This window comes from Conger conger, chromosome 3 (assembly GCF_963514075.1).
Source record: "Conger conger chromosome 3, fConCon1.1, whole genome shotgun sequence".
Lineage (NCBI taxonomy): Eukaryota > Metazoa > Chordata > Actinopteri > Anguilliformes > Congridae > Conger > Conger conger.
Window position 1 is genome coordinate 21312632 of NC_083762.1, and position 26261 is coordinate 21338892.

At 40.3% G+C, this 26261-nt stretch overlaps 2 protein-coding genes and 1 long non-coding RNA gene across 4 annotated transcripts; 2 read left to right on the forward strand and 1 right to left on the reverse strand.

Moving 5' to 3' along the window:
* The first annotated feature begins 1514 nt into the window (after nt 1-1514).
* Nucleotides 1515-8230, forward strand: LOC133123278 (uncharacterized). Its single transcript, XR_009708220.1, has 2 exons — nt 1515-1699; nt 4771-8230. It is a non-coding gene; the product is annotated as an uncharacterized LOC133123278 (long non-coding RNA).
* LOC133123277 (uncharacterized protein C8orf48 homolog) lies at nt 8204-17935 on the reverse strand. Of its 2 annotated transcripts, XR_009708219.1 has the most exons (7): nt 17743-17935; nt 15879-16138; nt 14448-14591; nt 12123-12352; nt 11193-11345; nt 9892-10396; nt 8204-9431 (listed from the first exon to the last, which is right to left on the reverse strand). XR_009708219.1 is itself a non-coding variant. In XM_061233618.1 (6 exons), exons 2-6 carry the CDS (start codon nt 16096-16098, stop codon nt 10286-10288), a joined length of 858 nt encoding a protein of 285 aa, XP_061089602.1. In that variant the 5' UTR covers nt 16099-16138; nt 17743-17935; the 3' UTR covers nt 8204-10285. The 2 variants fall into 2 exon arrangements, 1 of the variants encoding a protein (XP_061089602.1); XM_061233618.1 differs by having other exon boundaries at nt 8204-10396.
* A 4082-nt stretch (nt 17936-22017) lies between these two features.
* On the forward strand, nt 22018-23424 carry LOC133123219 (protein shisa-1-like). The gene is made up of 2 exons (XM_061233558.1): nt 22018-22394; nt 22765-23424. Exons 1-2 carry the CDS (start codon nt 22100-22102, stop codon nt 23283-23285), a joined length of 816 nt encoding a protein of 271 aa, XP_061089542.1. The 5' UTR covers nt 22018-22099; the 3' UTR covers nt 23286-23424.
* The last annotated feature ends 2837 nt before the right edge of the window (nt 23425-26261 follow it).

The following is a 26261-nucleotide window of genomic DNA, read 5'->3' on the forward strand; positions in this document are numbered from 1 at the left end:
GCTTCTGCTGCTCTGTTTACAGTAATGGAGGGTCAGAAAAGGCAGGTGAGTGAGTAAAAACCACAGAAACCGTCCGGAGGATGAGGACATCAGAAATAACTAAAGGAAAAAAGCCAACCCTCAACTGAGCGTGAAGCGAGAGGCTCCGTGTTCCCGCTCTATGCCACAAGCTGTGTGCAGTTTAACCAGGACGGACAGGGGATACTTTTACATTTACCACAATCACTCTTCTGGTTGAGTTGTGATAGAACATTAACAGATACCCTATAGTTTTAATTTCACAGAGAGCTGACCATGCAGCAAAGCAGTCTTCTTTTGTTTTAGAGAAAAAAGATGACCCCAAGTGGAAAAAACTGTAGTTGAAGGTGTGGGGAGTGCCTCGGGGAATAAAGTAGACGATTTAATACTATGACAAAAAAAGAGAGCTTGATATTCGCACATAGGATGATGCCTCCATAACTGCAATGTGAAATAAATTGCTTCCAAAAGCCATCTCATGCAAGCAAAATCACTGTTTCCTCTCCTTTTGACAGATGTGGTAAAATTAGCCTGCCACAGTGCTATTTTTCGATATATTTTTTGCAGGAGATTTTAGATTTGTGCTGTCTTTTTATGTGGGAGGGGTGTTCATTTCCTTTATACGTGAACACATTCCTCTTCCCGTCAGCAGAACAGCTCATTCGGAATTCAAAGCAGCCTGTCACTGTGTTGCATTGGTAATATTTATTCACTCAGCTATATCAATCTTTGCATCTGATTATCTGTATCTACTAAGAATAGTACAATTTCAGCATCAACAGAATCTACTTTCAGGCCAAGGCCTCTTGTGTTGAGCTGTAAGATTGAGTGGGAGTTGGTCTGCTGATTCACATCTGAAAAGCTGTAATTAATGGAATGTGTTATTTTACACACAATCTGGAGCCCTGTTCATGCCCCATGAGCCAGGAGGGGCAGCAGGGCTCAGGGCAGGCTTATCAGACATGCCAAGTACATAATTCAATTTCCTTTGCAAAAGCCTTTTCCTAATGCGACATGCACAACTTATATTTACATGTAATCCATTTAAACAGCTGAATATTGACTGAAGCAAGACTAAGTACTTTCTCAAGGGAACAATGACAAAGGCCTTGAACTCAAAGATATTGTGCAGTGTTGATTACAAGCTACTTTTCATTTTTATGTTAAAAAGACAAGAGAAAACTCCCTGAACCCCACATCCTGCACGTCTTCATGTTAGGAACTCTTCACTGGAAGACAAACTTTACTGTGAAAATGACCCAGTTTTATTTTTAAAACACTAGGCTACCAGAATATGCTCAATGCCCCCCCAAAATAGTGAAAAGACTGAAGAAACAGGCTTCAGTTAGAGGACGACAGAAACGAGGATGGGTGGGAGGCTGAGAGAGGAGAGGAAGGAGGGTGATTGGACAATCATGGTTAGAGCAAGCGCTAGAGAGAGGGAGAGAGAGGGAGAGAGAGAGAGAAGAGGGGAGATTCAGTTGCTCCCACCGCAGACAGAGACAACAAGCCTATTCAGCAACATCCTCATCTAATAAAGACCAGCCTCCCTCACGCCATTGGGAGAGACGCCGGTTCTCGCCCTGACTCCAGAAAGCCCTCTTCCCCTCCGCAGCCCCTCGGATGCCGTGTGCAGTGCACCTCTCCCTCTCCTGCCAGGGCTACAGCAGCTGTGTCTCAGGTACGTCTCCGCAATTCCTCCTGTGAATGAAGACAGCTGGAGAGGAGGTGCTGCCTGTATTCCTGCTCAGGGGACAGGATCTGTGCTACAGCTCTTTAAACTGGCGGAGCGTGATAACCTGAACACGTCCAGTGAGTTTTTCTTTTTTATTTACGATTCTGCTTTGCATATAGCAGCCCATGTTTACTGTGTTTACCTTTCTGTGGTATCCCTGTACTTACACAGTGCTTTAACTCAGTAGAGCGCAGTGTTACTGTGTCAGTTGATGCAAAACTGTACTGCAAAATCGGTAAGCATTGTCAGTGCTGGAAGCTACCATTGCCATGAATGCTTAAAATCAAAATGGACTAATTTGTGAGAACAACTTTATGAATGGTCTCTAAATATATACATATGTAATAACATCATGCTAGTCACTGGTTATGGCCAAAATAAAACAATATTAGTGAAACTCTTAAATATGCAATGTTACATTTCCTTGTAGTTGTGATCTTGCATTTTGTCTGAAAACAGCTGTTATATGCAAACCTGGCCAAAGTATTCATATTCATTTCATATTCCATTAGGGTGCTATTTAGGACAAAACCAATTTCCAGGGGGGATGGCCAAGTTTAACAAATATCCCTGAGATTCCAAAGAATATTCCATTTATATTTGATTTATTTCAGTTATTGTCAGTTCTGGTGTTAGTGTCCCATTTTGTTCCACTAAGCATTTTTATTAAAAAATGTCTGAATAACTTTTTTATGTGATACAATGTCATACTGTGCCAGAGGCATTAACAATAGATATTCAAAATTCTCTTTTAAGACCTAAATGCTGTTTTTTTTATTGTTTTTCCTCAAAAATTATTGTAAAGTTATGAAGCTTCATCAATGTAATTTAGAGGAATGCCTTTTCTTGTCATATTATTATTCATTGTGATTGAACATGTACTGACCAATGGGATGCTTCCTTCTTCCACATGAAAAGTCAGTACAGCAAGTCTCCCTTTGCTGCTTCTGTTATTATTTTGCTTAAGATTGACAGAGGAAGAAATATTGCTGCTTTTATGTGCATCAAAATGACTTATGAATTATAAATGAGCCAAAACATTAATAATATAAAATTATAGATATTGCATATTATGAGAATTTTCATTTATGTATTCAGCAAAGACAGTTAATGTAATTACAACTCCATGCCCGCCATAACAAAAATTGCATCCATGGGAAAGGTATGAATTATTAATGAGAAACAATGAGGCTAATGGACAATCAGTAATTTCAAGTGCCTAAATGTTAATTTTTTTAACAGACACTGACTTAAGATGTTGTAATACATTTGTACCACTATAAACTTAATTGTACCAAAATTAGCTGGCACATCTAATTGCTGTCTGATTTTACGTTGGATGGTTTTAATGAGACTGGGATTAGTACCCTAGATCAACTGCAGATGACAAACTGGTATAGTTTCATCGGAAGATAGGTCAAATTCACATGATGCACATCAGAGCTGTGGCAACTTGCAGTAAATCACTCATCTTAACCTGCTCGATGATCCTTCACAAATGTCTGAACTCTGTGGCTGCCATTTTCCTCCCAGACAAACAAATGTTTTCCTAGCCACTGATGAAAGCCCACTGTCCTTTGTGCTTTCAGCTCAAGGGTATGCACACTTCCAGCCTGGTGTCATATTACAAAAGTCAGCTCAGCTCCTTCCCTCAACCACCACTGCTGAGCACTCAAGGATTTAATAAGGTTGCATTTTGCACCTACCATAGCACAGCTTATGCTGTCCAATGCAAATTAAAGAGGAATTACAAAAGGGCTGTACTACAAGTTGAAGACAAGATAAGTGTCAGCCATGTTCTGCTTGCGTTTTAGTTCAGATTGGGAGATGTGGAGAGATACCAGCTGGTCTTGTATGAAACACCAGATGTTCAAGCATTCATGTATGACGCTTTCCATTTTGCTCATGTGGGTATTCATTAAAAAACTCCAATTGGATGTAGCTGACAAGCTAACAAAAAGCTGAATCTTAACTCCTGAAAAAAGTAATAATTCTCAATGCTTCTGGTCATATTATTACAGAACTTAGCTTAGTTACATTGCTGTTAAGCCCCTGTATCACTGTCCAATATTGCAAAGTTCTGACATTTTGGTCTTCCTGCTTCCAAGGAAAAAATGAGCAGTAAACCTTGAGTTGTTTGAGTGGTCCTTTGGGGATTTGGTGATGACCAGCAGCTGTATATATTAATATTAATGGGGAAATGGTTTGACGGTTGGTTTGAAAAGTACCACGAAGGAAACACACCAGTTTCCATGCCTATAACTGGTTTGGTTTCATTTGTTACAGCAGTATTACATTATACAGGTAGATACATTACAATGTGTTCCCGTGTGGCGAAGAAATCTAATAAAATATACAATAAGTCCAAATAAAGCGAGGATACGTTTGAAGAGATCCCGTATTTGAGTGAAATATAGTGACACAGGAGGGGATGAGAGCCACAGAGGAAGTGTGGAAGATCCTACATTGCACATGATCTGTGGCGAGTGTATGTGCATGCTTGTCTCTGCACCTGCAACACCCGACAGCTTAACGCTTGTTCCATTAACTGCAATATCATCTGTTTACTGTCATGTTATTTTTTTTATATTGTCTTGTGTATTTGTATCCACAAATGTTGCTGTCTTGGCCAGATGCTGTTTGACAGTGAGGTACTTGTGGGTGTGGCGTGCATTATACTGATATGAGTCTGATAGTGAGAGCCTGCGTGTGCGACACTGTGTGTCTGTTTGTGTGTGCACGTATCCCAAACACTAGCACATTGTACTCCAGCTGTCCGCTCCAAGATGGGTTCTTTATTAAACACAAGGACATGAATATCATTAGTGGCTTTCATTAAATCAGCTGGCCTTGCACCAGGACCGGTGCAGCAAGCGGGATGCAATCAATGCCGCTCTCCATCGTCCATCTCCTCCACCTTGTCTCAGCCACGACGAGGCTAATTTAACACCTCAGAGACCAATGGAATCCGCCTTTGATTTAATGCCCTACTCTTATTTCTCTAACCCACATCCCAGGTCCTTCCAGCACCTTCCGGCACCAGAGGCTCACGGGACGTCCTGCAAATTCAGATGGAGCCTCGCACAGAGATCCCAGGGGGAACGTGAAGAGAGGGGCTCGTCTCTAAGGCGCCCGAGACGCTCCTGCAGCAGCGGAGGAACGAGCAGGGGGAGGGAGGCTGACAACCCAGAGGAGAGAAAGTGGAGCATTGTTCTAATAAAGCTCCTGTGACTCTTATTACTCAGGATTTAATAACAGCAGGACTGGCCCTCTGCCAAGACCCAAATCTCATTCCGCGTTCATTTTGAGAGCGGCCAGTGCGCCTCCGCCTGTAAGAATCGAACGCGACTGATGCAAGGGCTTGTGGTACATGCTGCGAGAGCACTGGTAAAGGGGGGAAGCCTGTGAATCACCAATCAAGGTCAGGTGGCCTGGGCCAGGGGCGACCCGGTAGGGGTTCGTCTACCGCCGTTTTTTAACCAACAGGAAGGAAGGACAAAACCGTGACGTGTATATTATTTCGTCCTCTGAGATTGCCTTTATCGGGCGGCTTATTGCTTCACGGACTGATCCCTGAAAAACATCTCAATGAGGCTGAAAATACAAGGTGGCTCTTTGCCCGTATCCTTGGCAACCAACGGCACCCGGACGGGAGTGAGTGGTCTGGCCGAGGTGGCGGTCCCCAGACACCAGGAGGACTCCTCCTCGTCCATCATTGCCCTGATGGTGGTGGTAGCGCTAGGCTGCGCGGTGATTGTGGCCTCGCTGGTGACTTTCCACTGCCATCGGTGGCAGCTCCACAGCAGGAAACTCAGGAGAGCCCAGGCGGAGTACGAGAGTGACCGCAGCAGGGGCGCAGAGAGAGGAGCCCCGGGATCCGCGCTGAGCACTTGAGCACATCTCTCTCCGGGGTGGGTCCGAATGTAAATAAGGAATGCACTTCCTGTTAGCTGTCAGATGTCTCAAAGAATGCAGGGACACAACAAAATGGATGACTATTCATCCTGGATATTGACACTTGTCCAAGGTCCAAGGAACACCTATTTTTTGAACCAGTAATGCATAAAAAGAAAAAACATAAATGAATCAATATAGCTCAGCTCATTGAAGAGGGTTTTATTTAGCTTCAACAATAGTGTGTGGTTGTTTTTTGCTTTGGGGTGAGTTCAAAAATGAAAAATATTTTATATTACTGAAATATTGAAATCCATGTTTAAAGCCACTTTCCAAAACATTGCTCAAAAATGTCTTTCTTTTTGAAAAACATATACTTATTGAACATTGTCCATTACAACCAGACACATACAGAATGTAAGGTTTAAGATATTCCTCCAGCACCTCAATCCCATCCCATCAATCGAGAAAAGGTGAAAGTCACTTTCCATACAGTATATCAGTTTAAGCAGCAATCAGTTCAAATAGAACAAAATATTGATATTTATATATTATATGGCTATTAAAAGAATAAAAGCATAGCTTTGTGTCTTTAAGCAGTGTATGCGTAAATAATGGCTCATAAATAATATCAGTATCAATAGTTTTCTGCAGGATTTGTAGCCTCTTCTTCAGAGAAAAACTGCAACTTATGTATTTTTCTTCATTTACTTGTCCATTAACAAGCATTGCTGATGGAAGTAACTTATAAAATATTCAGACTTGTTCCTGCTATGTACTCAGGAGAAGAATGTCCTTGTCTAAATCATCCGTTATGATTAGAAAGTCGGAAAAGTGATCAGAAAACAGCTGTGAGACATTTGCTTATTGTAAAGCACAGCTACAATGGACTCACTGAACTGTGGATACAGCTTATACCATGTCAATAAGATGAATCCTGGCACTTCACCTTTCATCCCAGTCATTACCATCATGTATTATCAGTGGACTTTCCTTATCTTTTCCTTTTCCTCATATATATGTATTGTAGAACAGCTAAAGTATGTGCTCTTCTCTCATACACACATCTGCAAGATTGTGACCAGGTCCCACACAATCAGCCAAACAGCATACTACTGGATAGCTAGCGCCCATTTGATGAGGCACACATTTCGCTAAAACTGTTTCCAGTCACTGCAGTCTCCTGGTCACAATTGGTTAATAGCTTAGATTCAAGCAAGCCGTGGTTAGGCTATGGGACTAAGCCCACGTTTGTTTGCGCCTTTACCACTCACTGTACCAGTTGGCCAAGGTGCTCTGATATGTTTTATAGGTGTTAATAAAGTAGACAACAAAGTAGACTTGGACCGGCAGCCCACTGTAATACAAAAAAACTGACTATGAGCCGCACTTCACACACACGCATACAGAAGAATAGGGTCACCTTTTCTATAAACAACACCTTCATATAGCACACATAGCACCTTCCTGAGTATGAGATGACTGATGTTTGAGAACAGTAACATGGCGTGTTACATACAGAACCAAACAGGGAAATATAAGTCTACTGGGTGTCATGAAACACATCTGCTTTTATCTGGTTTGTAAGAACAGGCTCATGAAGGTTTTATGTATACATTATCGAGGTAGTGACCAAATAAAATGATAGTACTGTTAGATTTTAGCTTCTGTATACCGTGTGTCAATTTTGTATGGGAAACAATCAACACAAAAGCAGAAATACACATCCAAAATAGTACTTAATTTGTGGGGATGTTTTGTGAACAATGCATAATATACTTATATAGTAGACAGTATTTGGAATTCTTCCCTTGTAGGTAAGAAGTAGACAGTATTCGTAATCCTTTCCTTGTACTGATTTTTATGTTACTTTTGACACTAATATGTGAATTGTATATACTACTTACTTGCCATTTTGCTGTTATAAAAGATGCACTTTTCCTCAGTTTCGTCCTAATTCCCTAAAAAAAACTACCCTGCGTGCTGAAAATGGACAATATAATTCATTTCTGCCCATTTACTGATGGTTACTCATACTTACAACCAGGACAAATATAATTATGTTTTTATATGTATGCTTCTAAAAATGTACTGCCTTTCTGTTCTGAGCAGAAAGGTAAAAGCAGGCCCTGTTTTTCATTAGCTTCTCCACAAATTAATGTTGAGGAAGTGCTGCATCTTTCCCCACATGTTTATTAATGGTATTTTTATGGTTTTATGGGGTAATAAACTTAAAGATGTGCCACATCCCTCCTTTCCAGTTGATTTTGTTAAAAGAATAGCAAACAGGCTTTCCAAGTATGGATGAAATTATCATTTAGCAAAATGTTAATGGTTTATTCACTAACGGAAATGTAACATTTATTACTGCCGTTTAGAGTATAATAGTATTCAGAGAGTTTGATTTATTTTCGGCTTTACTGATGTTTGTTTCCATTATAAGTCAACAGCACTGGCAATTTACCGAAGGGCGCATAATCATAATTATGTCCTTCTGTATGCCTCTTTTAAACTGCTAATGCTGAACTATTGAAGTGCTACAGCTTTAAATGTGTTAAGACAATAAAAGCACCAAATATCACAGTTCTCCACTCAGATTTTTTAGTGTAATTATAAAAATATGTTTTTGTACAATACATGTTCAAATTCACAAACCATCCTATACTTTATCTTAGAATTTAAGAATCAGTCTAAAGCAGCAGTCGTGCAATGTGCAAATTTACTTTCTATAGTCCCATTACACTCCATAGGTAAGAACACATTGTATGAGTTAATACTGTTAACTAATACGCAATAACTGCCTGATACACTCAACACATATTCAGTTTTAAATACAGTGCATACAGTTGACTCCAGAATTATTGGCACCATTGGAGAAAAATGGAGAAAAAAGGCTGAGTATAATAAACAACATTGACAATGATGTATATTTTTTGTTCAAACATACAGGAAAAACGATATACTTTTATTTCAATACATTTACTGTTTTATTTAGAAAACTCACTTTTTCTGAAAACCACAGGTGCCAAAATTACTCAATCGAACAATTATTGTAAACAAAATGAAATTTGAAATATTTAGTTAATCCTAGTCTAAAGGAACTACAATACTGTGTCATTCCATCACTTCCTGTTTCACTAGAGTATAAAAATTAGGTAACAAGCCAAATCCCTTTGTCAACCATCAGCATGGAAAAAGCCAAAGAAATGTCAATTGAGAAGACGGATGGTAACTGACCATCACATGTCGGTTAATCGGTACAAAAATATACTGTATAAATGGTTAACATACCACTGAGCACTGTAAGTGCAATAATAAAAAGGTGTAAAACATATGGAATGGTTGCACACTTGCCAGGAAGAGGGTGCATGTGCATATTATCCCCAGGGACAGTAATGAATATGGTGAAGGGGTCTATAAGTAATCCAAGGATTGCTGTTTTAAGAATTGCAGAGATTGGTTGTGTCTTGGGGTCATCAAGAAAAAACATACAACGGCACATCCAGCAAACACTTTGGAAGGGTGGCACAAAGATGGCCCTTACTGAGCACAATAAACAAGACCAAGCATCGTGAAATTGCCAAACCTCATTGGAATTACGACTAGAAGAGAGTGCAATGGTCAAATGAGACCAATATTGAATGTTTTGGCCATACACACCATCAACATCTTTGGTGGCAAAATGGAATGCATACAAGGAGAAGCACCTCATACCTACTGTCAAATATAGTGGTGGGTCATTGATGTTTTGAAGATGTTTTGCTGCCAGTGGTCCGGGGGCACCCTTTAAGATCAATGGCACAATGAATTCAACAAGGTACCAGGAAATCTTGGCAGAAAATCTGGTCATCATCATTAATAAAGCGCACTACTTTACACATGTTGGAAAATAAATATTTTTTTTCTTTTGAGAAGTGAGCCAATAATTCTGGAGCTCACTGTACATAATGAAACCAAAAGCATTTAGGACCTACTTATATTCATTAGCTAAAAAAAAAAAAAGAGCACTGTGGTGACATTTCTTTTTTCCAAACTCTTTGTTTTGGCTGTAGGTCAGGCACAAAGTGAGATACGCGGTCATTTTCATCAACCTTCTCTGTCAGAATTTATAATGGCCAAGTACAACTTCCTTTTGAACCTACTTTAGATGCATCAGTTGTCCTCATTCTCATTCATTCCCCTCACAATGTGCAAAAACAGAAAGCCACTCTCTCATCACTGCCATGAGCTCCCTTGGTAATTACCTTTCATGTAGCTGTTTGCCACAAAATGAAATTGTCCTCCAAATGTACAATCAGACTTGCATGAGGAGCCTGAAGGAAGAACAGCAAGATTCAGTTTTTGGTTATTGCGAGAGACGCAATTACCCGAGCCATTATGCTGATGTCAAGCGCACGAATGCTATCTGCAATATCACTGGATATATCTTACTGGATAGGGCCCCTGGGTGCTTAGACCTACCAGCCTCATTGTTTAGCAGCAGGAACTTGTGTGTGCGAGGTTAATGAAAAACACTGCATTTTGCATTCTACCTCTTTCTCTGGCAGCAAACTGCAAGGGGATGTGCCGGCATACATAATTATAGAGCAGCGTTGGAGCACACTGCTCCTGTAGGATAACAGAAAGCCCTCCATTACGTCACTGTGGGGTCCAGCGGCCGTTTGTCAGCAAGCCTCGCCAGATCTCGCTGGGGTCGTCTGATATTTTAGGAATGTCACTCAGTAGTTCCCCAACCAGGCAAATGGCGTCCTGCAGTGTTTTAAGACAGAGAAGCATATCTTTCCCTTTTTTGCTTATCTTTTCCCAGACCCTTATCTTTGTCTTTGCATACGGCATGTAAAATTTGTGTTTTACTATGCCCAATACGCAGATCTCTGCACAAAATCTTTTTGTTAAAATTGTCAAACACTTAAAATTAATTTTGGCAACGGTACTAGAAAAGCATTAATTTAGCAGTTTAAGATGAAAATCAATATTGTGATACATGATAGGTATTATGAGATCCAGTTGAGAGGCAGAGAAGGATACATGGTCGCTCAGCACTCAGGGTATTTAGCCTGAAGAGGCATGGCTGCACTAGACTGCATTGGCATTCAGCTATGCCATTCATTATCACTTCTGTGAATGATAAAATGGAACCCACAAAGGTTTTCTGAAATCAGGCCCTGATATGAAATATTACAATGCTGTCCAAAAACCATAACTATACTCTTAGCTGATTACATCCCAACAGTTCATAGACTAGATGCAATCAATGTGATTTTGTGAAAAACCAGTTCTATATGTGGAAATGTTAATAAAACCACAGATAAACACACGCTAACTATGTACAATATGTAATACTAAGATAAGAATATAGTACAGAGTTATGGAAGTAATATGTTAATATTCATGCGACTCCCACATACGGCTAATATTTTTGAAACACTCTCACTCAGGGAGTGTGCCTGTTTTCTCTGGGCTGAAACAGGGGAGTGCTTGTTTGCTGTCTCTGGTCTAAATGAGGCAGTGTGTATGTTGAAACAGGGCAGTGTGTGTACTGTACCTTCTCGTATAGGTGGGCCTGCAGTTTGTCCTCCAATAGCCCACACTCCAGCTGGCTCCTCTTCCTCCGGATGAAGGTGTCCTGGGCCAACCGGGCCAGGTTCTCCCGACAGGGTCCGCAGTGAGAGGGCTGGTGCAGCTCTGTCTCGATAGCCTGTCAGAGATACAGCCACCAAACACGCACACACACATGCCAGAGAAAAGACGACTCAAAAAAACCTCACAAATCTCTCAAGATACCCTTGCAAGACTGACCCCATCGATGCTTGTTACCTTGTTAGAAGTTATTAATGTTCCCGGTTTTAATTAAGTTCCGAGCGCTCGCCGGCAAACAAAAGCTCAACAACTACATCGCAGAATAAATAACAAAGGAAAAAGTCGATTGTTAAAAATGTTTCGTATTGATTCGGTCCTAATGAGGTGCTGAATCAAATTAAAATGTAAGATCTTTCCAAAGATTAAATTTATTGAATTGGTTTTGTTATTTTCTCCAAGTTAATTGTATCTGGACTGGTGCCCTCTACGTTTAATGAAGTGGGTCTACAATGGAATTACATTAAAACGCACAGAACACATCCAGACTGCCTCCGCCACCATTTATCATGTTTCCCTCCTTCCAGAGCAAGCTGTGTTATTTTCTCCACCAGTTCTCTGACTGTAAGAAAATGTATTTTGAACCTGAATGTGGATTTGGAGGGATTCTTAATCACACCAGACCTATGTAATTGCTTTGGACCAAATATATAATTAGCACCAAATACATAATTGCTTTGGATTCAAATATTTTTCTGTGCTCAGTTGATCTTGCCTGGTGCAGCTGAGCCAACCACGAGGACCAGAAGGCAGGGAGAGTGTTGCTAGGTTCCAATACACCAGAGAAGCTCAGTTAAGCATTGGGAAGTACAGAAAAACATAGAAAGATGGAGGTTACCTTCTTCATCTCTTCAGTGAAACTCTTCATTCTCAGTACTGATATGAGCTGCTTTGGCACCAGGCGGTCGGCCACAAGCTGTCCCGTCTCTGGACAGGGCTCAGTGTGCCTGCCAGGCTGTGTCCGGTGAGCGGGGGGACTCGTCCACTGCAGAGACTGTGTGTGTCTGATCCTCTCCTGGCAAAAGGCCTGTAACGCCACACGCTCTTCCAGACACAGCTTCCCGCCACCTGAAACAAGATGGAGTCCGGACAACCCCGTTTGTAGCACAGACACCGACCACAGGGAGGAAGTGGTTCAGCTCTCGCAACGATTTAACACTGAGCCAGTGTCAGAAACACCAGACACTTTAAGCTCTTCTGTTGCCCCTGCTTGAGCACTACGTCAGCTTTCTCTCTGTGTTTACCTCTTCGCCGGTGTCAAAAACAGCTACAACACAGTGTTATCTCAGTGCCGTGTTAGACACTGCAGGCGGTTTCTTCATTTAGCCATTTTTAACAGTGCGACAGTGTCAGACACCACATTCCTAACATCTTCTTCTTAACGTTTTAATTTTGCAAAAGACTTTAAGAAACTTCAACTGAAATTGCAAATGTAATATTATACATAACTAAATTCAATGACATCAAATAGTCTCTATAGCATCGTAGTGTGCTTTTTCATGGCGTATTTCATGGTTTCTTGGTGGAAGAGCGCCCCATAGTCCAGACTGAACTACCGCAGACAGTGGCTGGAAGTCCCGTGGGCCATGCAAACCTGCCCAGAGAGTCACCAATTGGCTTCCCATCAATTACTTCCCTCATATTCTATGATGATTATGGCTCGTCAAGAATCAAAGCGGTGATGTACAACAGCTATCACCAATGATTGATTACATCCCATCACCCAGGTATAATCAACAAAGTGACAGAGGGCCTTCTCAACAAATAGTGGCTCCTCTGGTTGACTGGGTGCTGCACTGCATAAAATGTGTCTAAACAAGCATTTTTAGTCTTGTAATACTTAAGACATTTTTCTTTCAAGTAGAAAATATTAACTTGCTTTAAGTTACTGTTTGCTTGACAAGTGAAATGTTCTCATTCCATTAGTAAATCTTGGAATGAGTCGAACTGTCGGCACTGGCAGTATTTTTGACTTATTTAGCAAAAACAGTAAAATAAATACGATTTCTAGTCTCGACTTTAAGTCTCAAGATAAGTATTAAATACATGTTGAGACTGATTTTTTTTTTTTTTTTGACTGGTTTTTGCAGTTTGTGGAGTCGTCTGCTGCACTGTCCGTGCAGCTAACAGTACACAGCACAGTGAAAACAAGCAGAGGGTGGCCGTGTGGATATGTCAGTTTCTGCCCACCCAAACTGAGAAGAATGGCAATTGGCCATGGGGACAGTGTGGTTAAATAAATAATAATGGAACAGTGTGCAGTGCATGCATTTGTTTAGGAGCATTTCGCATGCCAGGGCTCCGAGCTGCTATTAGCACAATGGGCCCTGATCTGTGGCTCTTCACACCTCCATTTTAATGAGGCTGGACTCTCGCTGCCTCATTACACTGAACAGCCATTTGCAAGGAGAGGAAAAAACCTGCTGTCTGTCGGTATCCTGAAAACTATTACTGGCATAACAGGATTAGTGCCAGAGCTCTGTGTTTACGGATTGGCTAAGGAAGATAGAAATTGGGCCTTACCAGCTCAATGCATTCAATTATCCCATTGTAAATTTGATAAAACTTTGATATAGCTCTCGTTTTTTATTCTGGGCAAAGTGGAGGCATTTCTTTCCCATTAAGCATGGAAAGGTCACATAATTTTTTCATTACCCAAATACTGGCATCATTCCTCTGGAACAAAAGAGCAACATTACCATCTGTTTTCCAGACAAATTGACTTCCTTTTTTTAAAAGCGAGAATCATACGAGTGTTTATACGAAACATACTTCCATATCCTGGGAGAAATAAACACATCATCGCATTTTTCAAGGAGAAAGCTGCCAGAACATACATTTCCTCTTTCCACTGGCAATTAGCTGGCACCCAGCTAGAAACAAAAAGAATGGTATATATTTATACATTTTATTGAAAACACTAAAAATGTGTTTTATGTGATTATGGCTGAAAAATGAGTTTTCAGTTTGTGACCCGGTGACTTAGTCCATCACTCAGTCGCACATACACACTTCGGAAGCCTGTGGGCATGTTGAAAAGAGTGTATGGGGCATTTTTCCATTTCCATTTGCTAGGAGCCAGGAGGCACTTTGATGTGGCATCTGAGAGGAATGGACTTTGTTCTGTTCTCCCGCACCCTGGCAGAGCCCACTTATGACACACCTCTGTGCGGACTGCAGTTTGATCTCTGCTTTGGGTGAGGAGCAGACGAGGGGAGTGTTTTCCTCCTCAGGACCCTGATCCATTTCTCCCTCAGCTCTTCCTCCATCGCGGACCCCTTTTCATCGTCCTCTTCAAAGTCATCATCTAAGATGAAGGAACACCCCAAACAACCCCGAGAAAGAAATCAGGGGTACTCTGACAAATGAACAGAGGTTGTACAGAAGCAAGTTTATGTAACCCTTTGCCTTTTGTGGTTCTGGAACTCCATTTTTCAATTACGGGCTGTGATTTTGACATCGCCATTAGGATGTTCAGTTAAGAACATATTTGTGTCTGATCACACATCTTAACGTACATTTTATGCAGTGATCATATAATGTAGGAGCTAGAAGCACCTGGTTCCTAGCTCCTTAAAGAAATATTTAATGGGTGGTAATGTCCTTAAAGATGGAAGACCTCAATCGATTTCTGGGACACTCGAGAAACAAGCACACAAGGATGGATAAAATAAGCGAACAGAATGGGCCAGATATCTTGATTGACATCGATGTGACCTAGAGGCACCTCCACAGAGGGTGGGGCCAGAGTGGACAGCAGACAGAGCCTTTTTCAAACTTCAGAGGGCAGAGAAAGACACTTTTCTACCGGGTTTTCTTTTTCTACCAAAATTATATTAATTTCTGAAATTTTTATATAATGGCATGGATTCAAATGTTTCACTTTAAAGAAGGCATACAAACAAAGTGTTCTAGAGAGTAATTATCTTTAAATGGTCTCTCACATATGAAGTAATAAAATGTAAGAAAAGGGGAGAGACTAAAACTGTTCAATCACTGGGGCTGAATTACCACCCATTTAGAAACTGCAGATGCTCAAAGTGTAATCGCTTTTGGTTACAGAATAAAATCAATAGAAATGTAAGGTAACAAAAACAAGGTAGGAGGCCACAGTTTGATATCAAGCTTTTTACATGAAACAGGGTGGGGGCAGTGTTTGGTGACACAGTTTTAAAATCAGCTTTGCAGTCAAAATGCCAACTGATTTCACACAGAATATGCATGAGAGTGGGAGAAAGTGGCATTTTGTAGGAGAAAATAATTTGGACAAACCATCGAGGTAATAAGTGATGGTTGTGTGGTTGCACATATTTAAATGCATGACACTTAAAAAAAGGTAAAACAAAGACAAAAGTTAGCCCACGTTGCTTTTGGGCTAATGCATGATGAGCTATTCAATCATGCAGAACGCATAAACCCAGTAAGTATGATGAGGCCTAACTTGCCTAGCTAATTCTTTCCGGACAAGCCTCCAGACCTTAAAAACAATACAGTTCAGCATGACTGTCACATGACCTTTATATTTGAGGAAACATTAAGACTAAACCCCAAAGATGAGGACACTCTACATGCCATAGTCGAAGCATTCGCCTACTTTCGTATCCTTCAGTGGATGGCGTAATTCCGCTGTGCGACTGGGAATCGAGCTCTGCGTCGCCGAAAGAGGAGTCACTGTGACAGAAGTACGTCTTCTGGGATTCAAAGGAACGGGACGAGGTACATGTCCTGTCGCTTCCTGGCCACGACTCAAAAGATTCGGCTTCATAATTTAAGAGTGAATTCTGTCCATCAGAGTCCTGGTCGGGACTGGTCATGATAATGTCAGGTGTTCGAGGCAACCCCGTCAGCTTCAAACTGTGAACAGAAGACAAAGATGAAAGGCATTTTGTTAACAAATACAGTGAGCACTATAATTCATTGGACAGTGACACTTTTTTTTGTTACTTTTCTTCTGTACTCGAGCACTCGAGTTTGAAAGGAAGCTACGACAATGAGGTTGAAGTCCAGACTGTCAGCTTTAATTGTAGGGAATAGCCATCAATGTCAGATGATCAGTTTAGAAATTATAGAACCTTTTGTACACCCCCCCCCCAGGACAGTTATACATAATGTAGAATAAAATTTGTATTATTTGGTCCTTTGCATGCAATGACTGCTTGAAGTCTACAATGCTGATGATGCTCTGCCAGGCCTGTACTGCAGCCATCTTCAGTTCCTGCATGTTTCGGGGACTTTTTGCCTTCAGTCTCCTCTTCAGCATGTAAAATGTATATGTTCGCTTGGATTCAGATTCGGCCAGTCAAGGATTTTTCACTTTTTGGCCATCAAAAACCCCTTCATTACTCTAGCAGTATGTTTCGGGACATTGTCTTGTTGCATGATGAAGTGCCAACCAGTAAGTTAGGAGGCATTTGGTTTTATCTGTATAGATAAAATATTTCTGTAGAAATCATTGTTCTACTTCTGTCTGCAGTCACATAATCTATGAAGACAAGTGAGCCTGTTCCAGTGGCAGCCATACAGGCCCAAGCCATAAAACCCCATTTCACGGATGAGGTGGTATACTTTCCACCACTTTCCTCTTCCATCACTCTGGTACATGTTAATCTTTCTCTCATCTGTCCACAAGACTTCGTTCCAGAACTCTTTTCTTGTTAATAATGAACCAAACTGTTCAATCAATCAAACGTTCCTGATTGATTTTCATTTCTGAGCCTTATGATGGCCACCTTAATTTGCCTCGACACTGCTGTCTTCCTCATGTTGTCACATCCCAAAAATAATCTCCAAAGGCAATTAAAAAGACTAGATTCAAGACTACCGATCAACAGCTCTCTTCTGCATGAACAAACGAATACACCTGCCTAACGAAATGCATCTGTGAAGCCAATTCAACAAATACTTATCGTACCTTAAAATGGGGGGGACCATGTATAAAAGTTGCGGTTATTTATATGGATGAAAATACCCTCAGATTAAAGCTGACAGTCTGCACTTCAACCTCATTGTATCCCAACTTACAAAAACACAACAAAAAAAACGTCCTATTAATTATGGTGCTCACTGTAGCTATCATGTAACATGTATTATACTTTATATACATTAACGTAACACTGTATTTTACATTTTTTTATATTATTGTGAAGCATATAAAACGTGTAACATTAACGCTTTTCTCGCTAACGTGTTAAATTACCGACCTTGCTGCAATAGTTAAGTTAGCTGCAACAGAATAGAGGCTACCTAGTTTAAAGTTAAGTATTAATGTTAGTTATTTTAAGGCACGAACTTTAATCTCGTATGCTAACGTTGCTTTGACTGATAAACCAAGGCTTCAGGCAAACTATCTGTCTTGCCTAGTTAACTATAACTAACAGTGCATAACGGTACACGAGGTGAAATGTTGACAACATTTTCCCCAAAATGCTAACCTATCGCCAGGCGGCTGAATACCTCACCTGTGTATCTGTGTAGTTACCACAGTCAGACAGTTCTGTGTTCGTTACATAGAGCGTGCATGTATGTTGTTAGTTATACAACTAATTTTATTATTATCCATCTGCTATTATCCAGCTTAGCTAACGGTAGCTGTAGCTTTGCGATTGCTTAGACGCGTTGCTACAACAACAAAACAACGGAAAAGAAAATTCTTGTACGACCGGTAAAGTAGTCCTCTATTGCACATCTTCTCTGAATTCGGTTCCTACTTACACGCCCCACACACAGCTGCGGGCAAATCACTGCATATACAAGCAGTGAGAACTTTATCAGGTAGACCTGTACACCAGGTAGACCTGTACGCTTGTTAAAGCAAATATTTAATCAGCCAATCATGTGGCAGAAACGAAATGCATAAAGGCATGCAGGCATGGTCAAGAGGTTCTGTTGTTTTTCAGGTGAAATGTCAGAATTGGGAAGAAATCTGATCTAAGTGACTTTGACTGTGGAATGATTATTGGTGCCAGGCAGGGTGGTTTGAGTATCTCAGAAACTGCTGATCTCTGGATTTTCACACACAACAGTCTCTAGAGTTTGCAGGAAAAAACAACAACAACCAGTGAGCAGAAGTTCTGCGGGCTGAAACATGTTGTTAATGAGAGAGTCAGAGGACAAGGGTCAGACTGGTCAAATCTGATAGCAAGTTTAGAGTAATGCGAATAATCACACATTATGAACACACAATGCATCAAACCTCTAAGTGGATTAGCTACAGCAGCAGAAGACCAATGAGTAAAAAAAAAAAGGTCTAATAAAAAAGGTCCTAATAAAAAGCCCAGTCAGTGTAGTTAAAACCATTGCAATTTTGAATTAAAAAACAATTCTGAGTTGATACAAATTTAGATTTCATAGCCTACTCGTTAGTTTTTCTGTAAATAAAAAAGTCATATAGGTTTATTACGGTTTTGTCATCTTGCCCCAGACAATATATACTTTGAAGTCGTCCTCACCTGGTAAAAAAATGAAAGGCCATTTCAACTTATCAAAATAATTACTCTGACGCTGTGACACTGAATCACCTGCTTCATTGTAGGTTTATATGAAAATCCTACAGACCTTATTGGCCTTATTCAGATTATGCCTTATAATTCAGATTCTTCTTCTCTTTTCAGAATTGTGATTCACCTCACAGTTCACTGGTGCTATTTCAACTTCACACATAATATTTTTCTTAGTTGGTTTACTTACAATCTTGATATTTCCCTCCAAAACAGTAATTTCAGTGTGTTATACAAGCAAGTTATCAGTGCAGTGGATATGTAAAGGTATGCATTCCTAGCATTCTGAAATAGCCTTAGACACAACAATTTCCTTTGTGAAGCTATCAAAAAGACTGCATAAAAAGCAGAAATCTCACTTGAGTCAAAGCCCAGCTCATTGTACACTGCTCTCATTGAATTAATTGCTACCACATCCTGGATGGAGCCAGAATAACACTGTTAGGTTTTTTGAAGAGAACCGGATGTGGATGAGCCTGCATGCCTGCTACTGAAACAGGTGTGAATCCCTGTAAAGGCAGACTCTGGGAAATGTGCTCACACCAACGCACTTCATGCTCTGGCTACCAGATTCAAAACTTAACTCATTGTGTATTTGTAAGCCTGCACATTTTACTAGTACCTCCATGTGACCTAAAGGTACCGCACAGAGATTACACACCAAGTCATGTTCAACATAGCCATGGGTGTTTTACACACATTTCCATAATTCCCATGTCTACTTACTCCCTGATATGATATTCCCAGATATGCTGCATATAGAAAGGCTGTGTAACCTGTTTGATTCTGCTACTCAAACTGCTAAGAAATAAACTGCAACAATATGAACAATGCATATACACTGGCTCTTCATTAGGCTATGTAGTATGTAAGGTTTTTGTGACACTAAAATTGCATTATAACAATGTTCCAAATGTCTTATTTTACAAATTATTTTATTTGTTTCTATTGGAGCCTGCATACAAGGAAGCAGAATACATTTTGTGGATTGGCTGTTGAGCATCTGTACATCTATATACATCTATGGCTGTTATATGCAAAGAAAAACTGGTCTTTCCCAGATTTCAATCTAGCCCTGACCCTTCTAAAGGTAGAAGAGGCCGGGGGGAAGGGGCAGCCTCTCTTTCCTAATTACTAGGGTGGTCCCCCACTGGTAGCCATATTATCATAAGAATGGTCCTCAGTTTACTGATAAGGAAGAAAATGTCATATTAGTCTGGCCTAGAAACGAATAAGAAAAAATGACCATGTTCCATTTTTACATGCATTGTTTTAATGAACAATTACTTTAATGAAATATAAATGTGCAACTTAAATGAGTGCAAATGATGTACATCTCAACAATACTGCTGCTGAGTGGCTTTCATCCTCATTATTAGTAGTGACAGTCAGTTGGTTAGTTTGGGCTGGAATGTTTTTGCTGGGGAAACCCATTAAATGCTGAATACCGAATATCTTAATATAGTAAAACGTAATCATAATCAGTTGTTGTTGTTGTTGTTGTCTTTTTGTTTGAATGTTGTTTGCATAGCATGCTACAAACCTATGTCCTCACATACTTTGCAGAGTTTGGGTGCAGATGATTTAAGAGTCAGTAAGGCTTTCACAATCACAGCCCCATAAGAACAATGATGGCACCTCCCAAATCAAACAGCCACAAACTTTTATATTTGTGTTATAAATGTATATTTATGTTTGTTTGTCACCTGAATCTGGCTGTTCAGTGAGTTTGGGGTTGGGCGTCACCATTTAAGGAGGATAAGTCATGAGCTCATGAGCAGGCCAATGTAGAAAACACTATTCCAAGCTGTGGAATGCAACTGTATGTTTTAGGCCCTGCAAAAAACTGCCAGGTTCTGTGGAAGGCATTTGATGGTTCTTTGGCGAGCTTTACTATATGCACTTAAGCTTGTGAACGCATTGCATTTAGCTATCTGCAAATGGATCAGATACAGTTTAAAGATACTGTAGTGACTTCTTGAGTGAAATTCTTTGCTGACAGTCTTCTGATAGAATGAGTAAATCCAGTAGAGACCACATTCATGAAATGACAAAAATATAGCTCTGGAATCCCAAAGATAAACTATTGATTTTCCTCGTAAAATAAAGGATAGATAATAAAAAAGTCCTTAGTTCTAATTATGTATGTTAAAAGCTGTTAGTTTAATGCATAAATAGATTTAGCAGTATATTTAGAGATAAATGTATGCACCGAGGCTGATTTGAAAGAGGCCACCACTATGTGATTCAGACCACAAATAAATATATAAACAAAAATGCGTAAGTAAGATCAATAAAATCAATTTAAAATATATGAAATGGAAGTGGAATGCAACTGTGGAGATTGACATCTGAGGACATTGACTAATGGCCCACATACTCAGACAGTCTGGAGTAAGACAAAAAGACAAAACGCTATGGTGGTAAATCCTCTGAGCTGACAGCTCTGTCTTATGTCATAGCTTATCTCTGTCTTGGACTAATTTACCAGGCATGCCAAAATGCTTTTTCCTTTCAATAACTTGAAATGTGTGGTTTTATGACTGTCCAGTGAGTGCTTGCCTCCTTTGGACTGACAATTAGGTTGCAGGTAATGCAACAGTCCAGGCCAGCTTCTGTGTATGGTCACCTGTTGAGTTGCACAAACAAAGAGACATTTTGTAGAGAGTACAAATCAGGTGGGAATAGGGAAATCAACTATTTGCATTCTTTATCCTTATTATATTTTCTTGGGATAATTAAGGAAGTTCACATACATAGAGAATTACATTAAGGACTTAATTAGTCATGTTCTGTCTAGTGAATATATAATAGTTATCATAATAAATGAAACTGAAAATTACTTTTTTCAATTACTTTTATTACCACAAGAAAATGTAACTGCCACATCTGACTACACTAACTAAACTAGCTAGCAAAATAGAAATGTTCCACTGGTTTGTGTTAAGTGTCGCGTGGGGACACGAAAATCAATTCAATTCTCTTTAAGAACATATTTAAATAGCTTGTCCCGAGATAGAGATTATCGGAGAATCCGGGTAATCGTCGACAATGCCTGTATCCATGAACTCCACCCACTCGTGAGATAGGATTATATAGCTACGTGGGGGCAAGGGGCGAAAACTGCGGAGGCTGTGAGTGTGTCGTGTCAATTTGCGAGTGCTCCCTGAAACAGTAACTCTACTGTGCTTCGCGCTTCTTTTCGTTTTTTATAAACAAATTTCGCAAGTAGAAAGTAAAACAGACTCAACATTATCATTTAAAGTATTATTTTGGAGAATTAGACAATACTTAGAACATTGTCTAGGTACTAGTCAACATGCAACTTTCTATTGTAGTTTGCGCTTTGTGTTTCCTAATCTCTGGGACGCAGCTAACTGGAGTTGAAAGTACCGGAGAGTACTGCCACGGCTGGACCGACTCTGACAACTGGCACAAAGGTTTCCAGTGCCCGGAGCGTCATGATGGCCAGGACGCAAAGTATTGCTGCGGGACTTGCATTCTGCGGTACTGCTGCACCGCAATCGAGGCGAGGTTGGACCAGACCACTTGCAACAACGACAATTTTTTCGACATGGAAAACGACAGGGAAGGCAACAAAACTCCGCCACAAGGTAAGAGCATTGCCATAATTAAGTTTCGTTAGAAATCGTCATGTTTTACCATTGTCATTGCTATTGCTTAGATTATAGGCTACTTTGTCCCAGTCTAGGCATGCCTTTTTTTAAACATAGGTTAAACCTAAAAGAGGCATAATACAAACTGGCTTTGTTCGAGGAAACCTTATCCTGGAATTCACCGCCCTCCATTCAGCACACTTTTAGTGCTCTTGGGAGGGTTTTGAATTACTCCTTATGTGGAGTGTAGGCTTGGACCCGACTGAAGTGGTGAAAATGGCCAGCGGATGCGTAGGAGTGGGGAAGGGGGAGGAGGGTCTGTGTGTTGCAGCTTTACATAATCAAATTTTATGCTTTTCCCCTTCAGTGCCCATGTACCTGCCTTTCGTGATTGTGGCTAGCACGTTCGTGTCCTTCGTGCTTGTTGGCTCCATTGTCGCCGCCTGTTGCTGCCGGTGTCTGAAGCCCAAGCCTGGAGAGTGCCGCAGTGAATCGGCCCCCATTCAGAGCCACTTGCTGGAATCCGGGCCCTCTTCTGAAGGAGCCGCTCCATCCTGCCCCTCTAGCGCCAGTTCCGGGTCCACAGGCAGACAGCACAACGGTTCCGATGCGGGCACGGAGGACGCGGTGGGCAACAACACCTTGTATGCAGGGAGAGCTGGGTACGTCACACCAGGGGCCCATGCCAAACAGTATCTCGGTCCACCACAGGCCCTGGGCCCCTTTTTCCAGCCGCAGTACCTGAGCTATGGAATCCCCCCAGAGCACACAGTGCTGATGACCCCCGCCTACCTGGACGGACATGCCACCTATGGACACCAGCAAGCCTACCCCTTCCCACAAGCCCCAATGCACACAGAGGCAGTATACCCTGGAATTGCCATGTGAACACCATTGACGAGATTAAACTGGTAAACAGCCTGGTGTGTTGAGAGGTCCTCTTCCTATCACTCATTGTTTACATTGGTATGTTGGAGGTCAATTTTACGGTCTGATGGCCAAATGCCAAAATACCAGAATGATAAGAAATTTCATAATGTGTTACTGTGGCCATGAATCAATGAAAAATTTGTGTGGGATATGACACATTTAACACACTCTGGAATTTGCACTGTGTATAATATAATACCAGTCCGACATACTATTTATTTGCTTTTTTGTATTAAAAAGCAAGACATACTTCATGTATAAAAATTTTATTCATATTGAATTGACAAATGTAATGTGATCAGAAAGTATGCTTGCAATGCTTTACAAAGATTTACAAGATTTTGTACCATTTTTGTAAAATGTTTATTCACTGATATCAGTGTAACTTTAAAAAAAGTAAACTTCTATATTTGTATTTGTTTGCATGTGTGCCATTTGGTTTTAAACAATGTAAATGCCTTCTGTACTACAAACATTATAGTTGCAAAAAAATAAAATTGTATATTTTGTACATAAGCCTAAGATTTCTGTGTGTTCTTAGGTTGCTGTAGAGAGGCATGACAGAAGCCAGTGTGTTCTGCAAGATTTCACATGTAATTTAATAGGAGCAGGTAATTACAATGGGGACAGTGAGTGCATTCATTACATTTCAGGGCACATTTATTACTGTTGCTCCATTCCTTTAGAATACATGTAAAAATGTCCCATGTGAAGCAGTGAAATTGTAGTGAAACAAATTCTAGCCGCTTGCTGTTGGTCTTGAAGATGTAGAACGTCATGGAGATTGAGATGTTTAAAAAGTTTTAAAAAGTTTTTTGTGACTGGGGCCAGATGTCTTCACAAGAGTGTGTGCATGTGGAGGGGGGATGGTGTGCTCTGTTGGGGGTGACGGCAGCAGGGTGGGGAACAGAGGGAGGTCGCTATCTCTTCACACCCAGAGTAGCCTGGAATGAGCCCAGTTGGTGTGTTAATCCCCCGAGAGATGGGTTTGATGGAGTGTGAAAGACGAGTGTGTGTTAGGAGCTGCACTGCAGGAAAAGAAGGGCAGTGAATACAAAACAAAACTTAGCCTGCAATCAGTTTTTTAGAAAAGTCCAGTGGTGAACTTTCAAGGCATCTAGGGTGCATGTTTGCCGAAAGGTTATCAGTTTATCTTGACAGCTTGTCGTTTAACACGTGTAGAATTTGTAACACACTTTAATTAGTTAGAAGCTTTCTGAAAAAGTGTTTTCCGAGTCAGCAATCTTTACAAAGATTACTTTGAAGTGCTTAGTAAATCCAACTTAACATTACCTAAGATTTCTTTTTCATGGATTTTCATTTTCATTTTTCCTTATTATGGAAGTATAGCAAAGTCACAACCATAGTTTTGTGTAGTGTGACTTAATGACTAGTTTATCAAGCAAATAAGTGACTTTGTAGAATGTCACATTTTCAAGTGTTGAATGCTATATATACTTATTAATACTACATACAAATCTGCAATTAAATAGAACAAGGCCTTACAATTGAACAATTCCCTTTACACAGCAACCTTCACTATACCACAACCATGTGCTAATCAGCTATGAATAGTCATTTATCGTCAAGTTTTTACCAAAATCTAATGCATTGTAGACCTTGATTTAAAACACAAGTTAACCAGAAAAAAAGTTGAAAGTTAATGAACAGAAATAATGAAAACATTTTTAAATGGGGAATGAGATTATGTCTAATTATCTTTTCTGTTGCCTTGCTTTCATTTTCTAATTTTACCTATGCTAATTGTAAGCCATGAACAAACAGGAATGAGGTGATTGAGGGGTCATGAGGTTTAAGCCCCCACTCTTCTTCTGCTAGAGGTTACTTTAAATCACAAAGGTGTGCTACATGACAATGCCATTTCTATAGAGATTAGCAAAAGGAGATTTCACCCACAAGGAAATTGATGCTAATTAAGGTAAGGGGCTTATTCACCTTTGTTTTTCTTACTTAAAAGCTAAATGTAACCTTTTAAGAGCTAAGGATCTGGTGATTTTATCTATTCATATTAGACTATTAAAACAGTAGATTACAAAGACTCATGCATTTGAAAATAACTAAAACATTGTACAAATGTGATGGGTTTACTGCTATATTATACATTCATTAATTGTGACGTCCTATTCTTTACTGTCTTATATTAATTGGAAGTCAATGTTTCACAGTCTTGTGAAAATTACAACAGGTATCAGAGTTGCTTCAGAGAGACCCCTAGTGACTACATAAAACAGTACATCCAGTGAAGAGGTGAATTTCAGTGAGAAAACCTGAATGAGATTAACAGATGGCCCTGTTGCTGAGCACAGAATATGTAATTGGACTGTACATATAAACTGCCTATAGGGCTTCTCTGGCTCCAAAGCTATTGTGGTTGGGATAAATAGAACATTGTTTGGCTCAGAATTATTTGAACCAGCAAATGCCTACACAGCTCAGCTCAAGAGTCTATATGTTGCACCCCAAACAGACAAGCCGAGGAATGTCAGAAAAGCTTTATTTAACCACTGAGTACTCCTACACACTCTTATCCACAAGAAGGATTCCCATCTGGTGCTCTTTATCACCCCCCCAGGTGTCTGTCAGGGCACAGAGTATGTCCCCACACTGTCCATGCACAGCCATGCTGTCTGTCTGCTCTTGCTTCAAGGTAAACAGCAACTTTGTGTCTGCATTGTTAACTATTCATATATTTCATTCTGTCATATATACATGCACACACACATGCAGGCACACATACGCTGGAATGCACAGTTGGCTTCTCCATTTTAGCCCTGAATGTGGAATTTAAATTCTTCACCAGTGTGATCACAGTCGTTTCCTATATGAAATGTATACATGTCTGTGATTGAGTTTACTCACTTGAAAGAAAAGAGCTGAACAAATAAAGTACATTTAAATATTTTTGAAAATATG

What these genes read in the sequence shown, in the direction of transcription:
- LOC133123219 (XM_061233558.1), top strand. Translation starts at nt 22,100, where the DNA reads ATGCAACTTTCTATTGTAGTTTGCGCTTTGTGTTTCCTAATCTCTGGG. An exon ending in CAACAAAACTCCGCCACAAG is followed by an intron (nt 22,395 to 22,764) that starts GTAAGAGCATTG and finishes TTTCCCCTTCAG; the next exon opens with TGCCCATGTACCTGCCTTTC.
- LOC133123277 (XM_061233618.1), bottom strand. Translation starts at nt 16,098, where the DNA reads ATGACCAGTCCCGACCAGGACTCTGATGGACAGAATTCACTCTTAAAT. An exon ending in AAACTGCAGTCCGCACAGAG is followed by an intron (nt 12,353 to 14,447) that starts GTGTGTCATAAG and finishes ATCTTGTTTCAG; the next exon opens with GTGGCGGGAAGCTGTGTCTG. An exon ending in AGGCCCACCTATACGAGAAG is followed by an intron (nt 10,397 to 11,192) that starts GTACAGTACACA and finishes AAAACACTGCAG; the next exon opens with GACGCCATTTGCCTGGTTGG.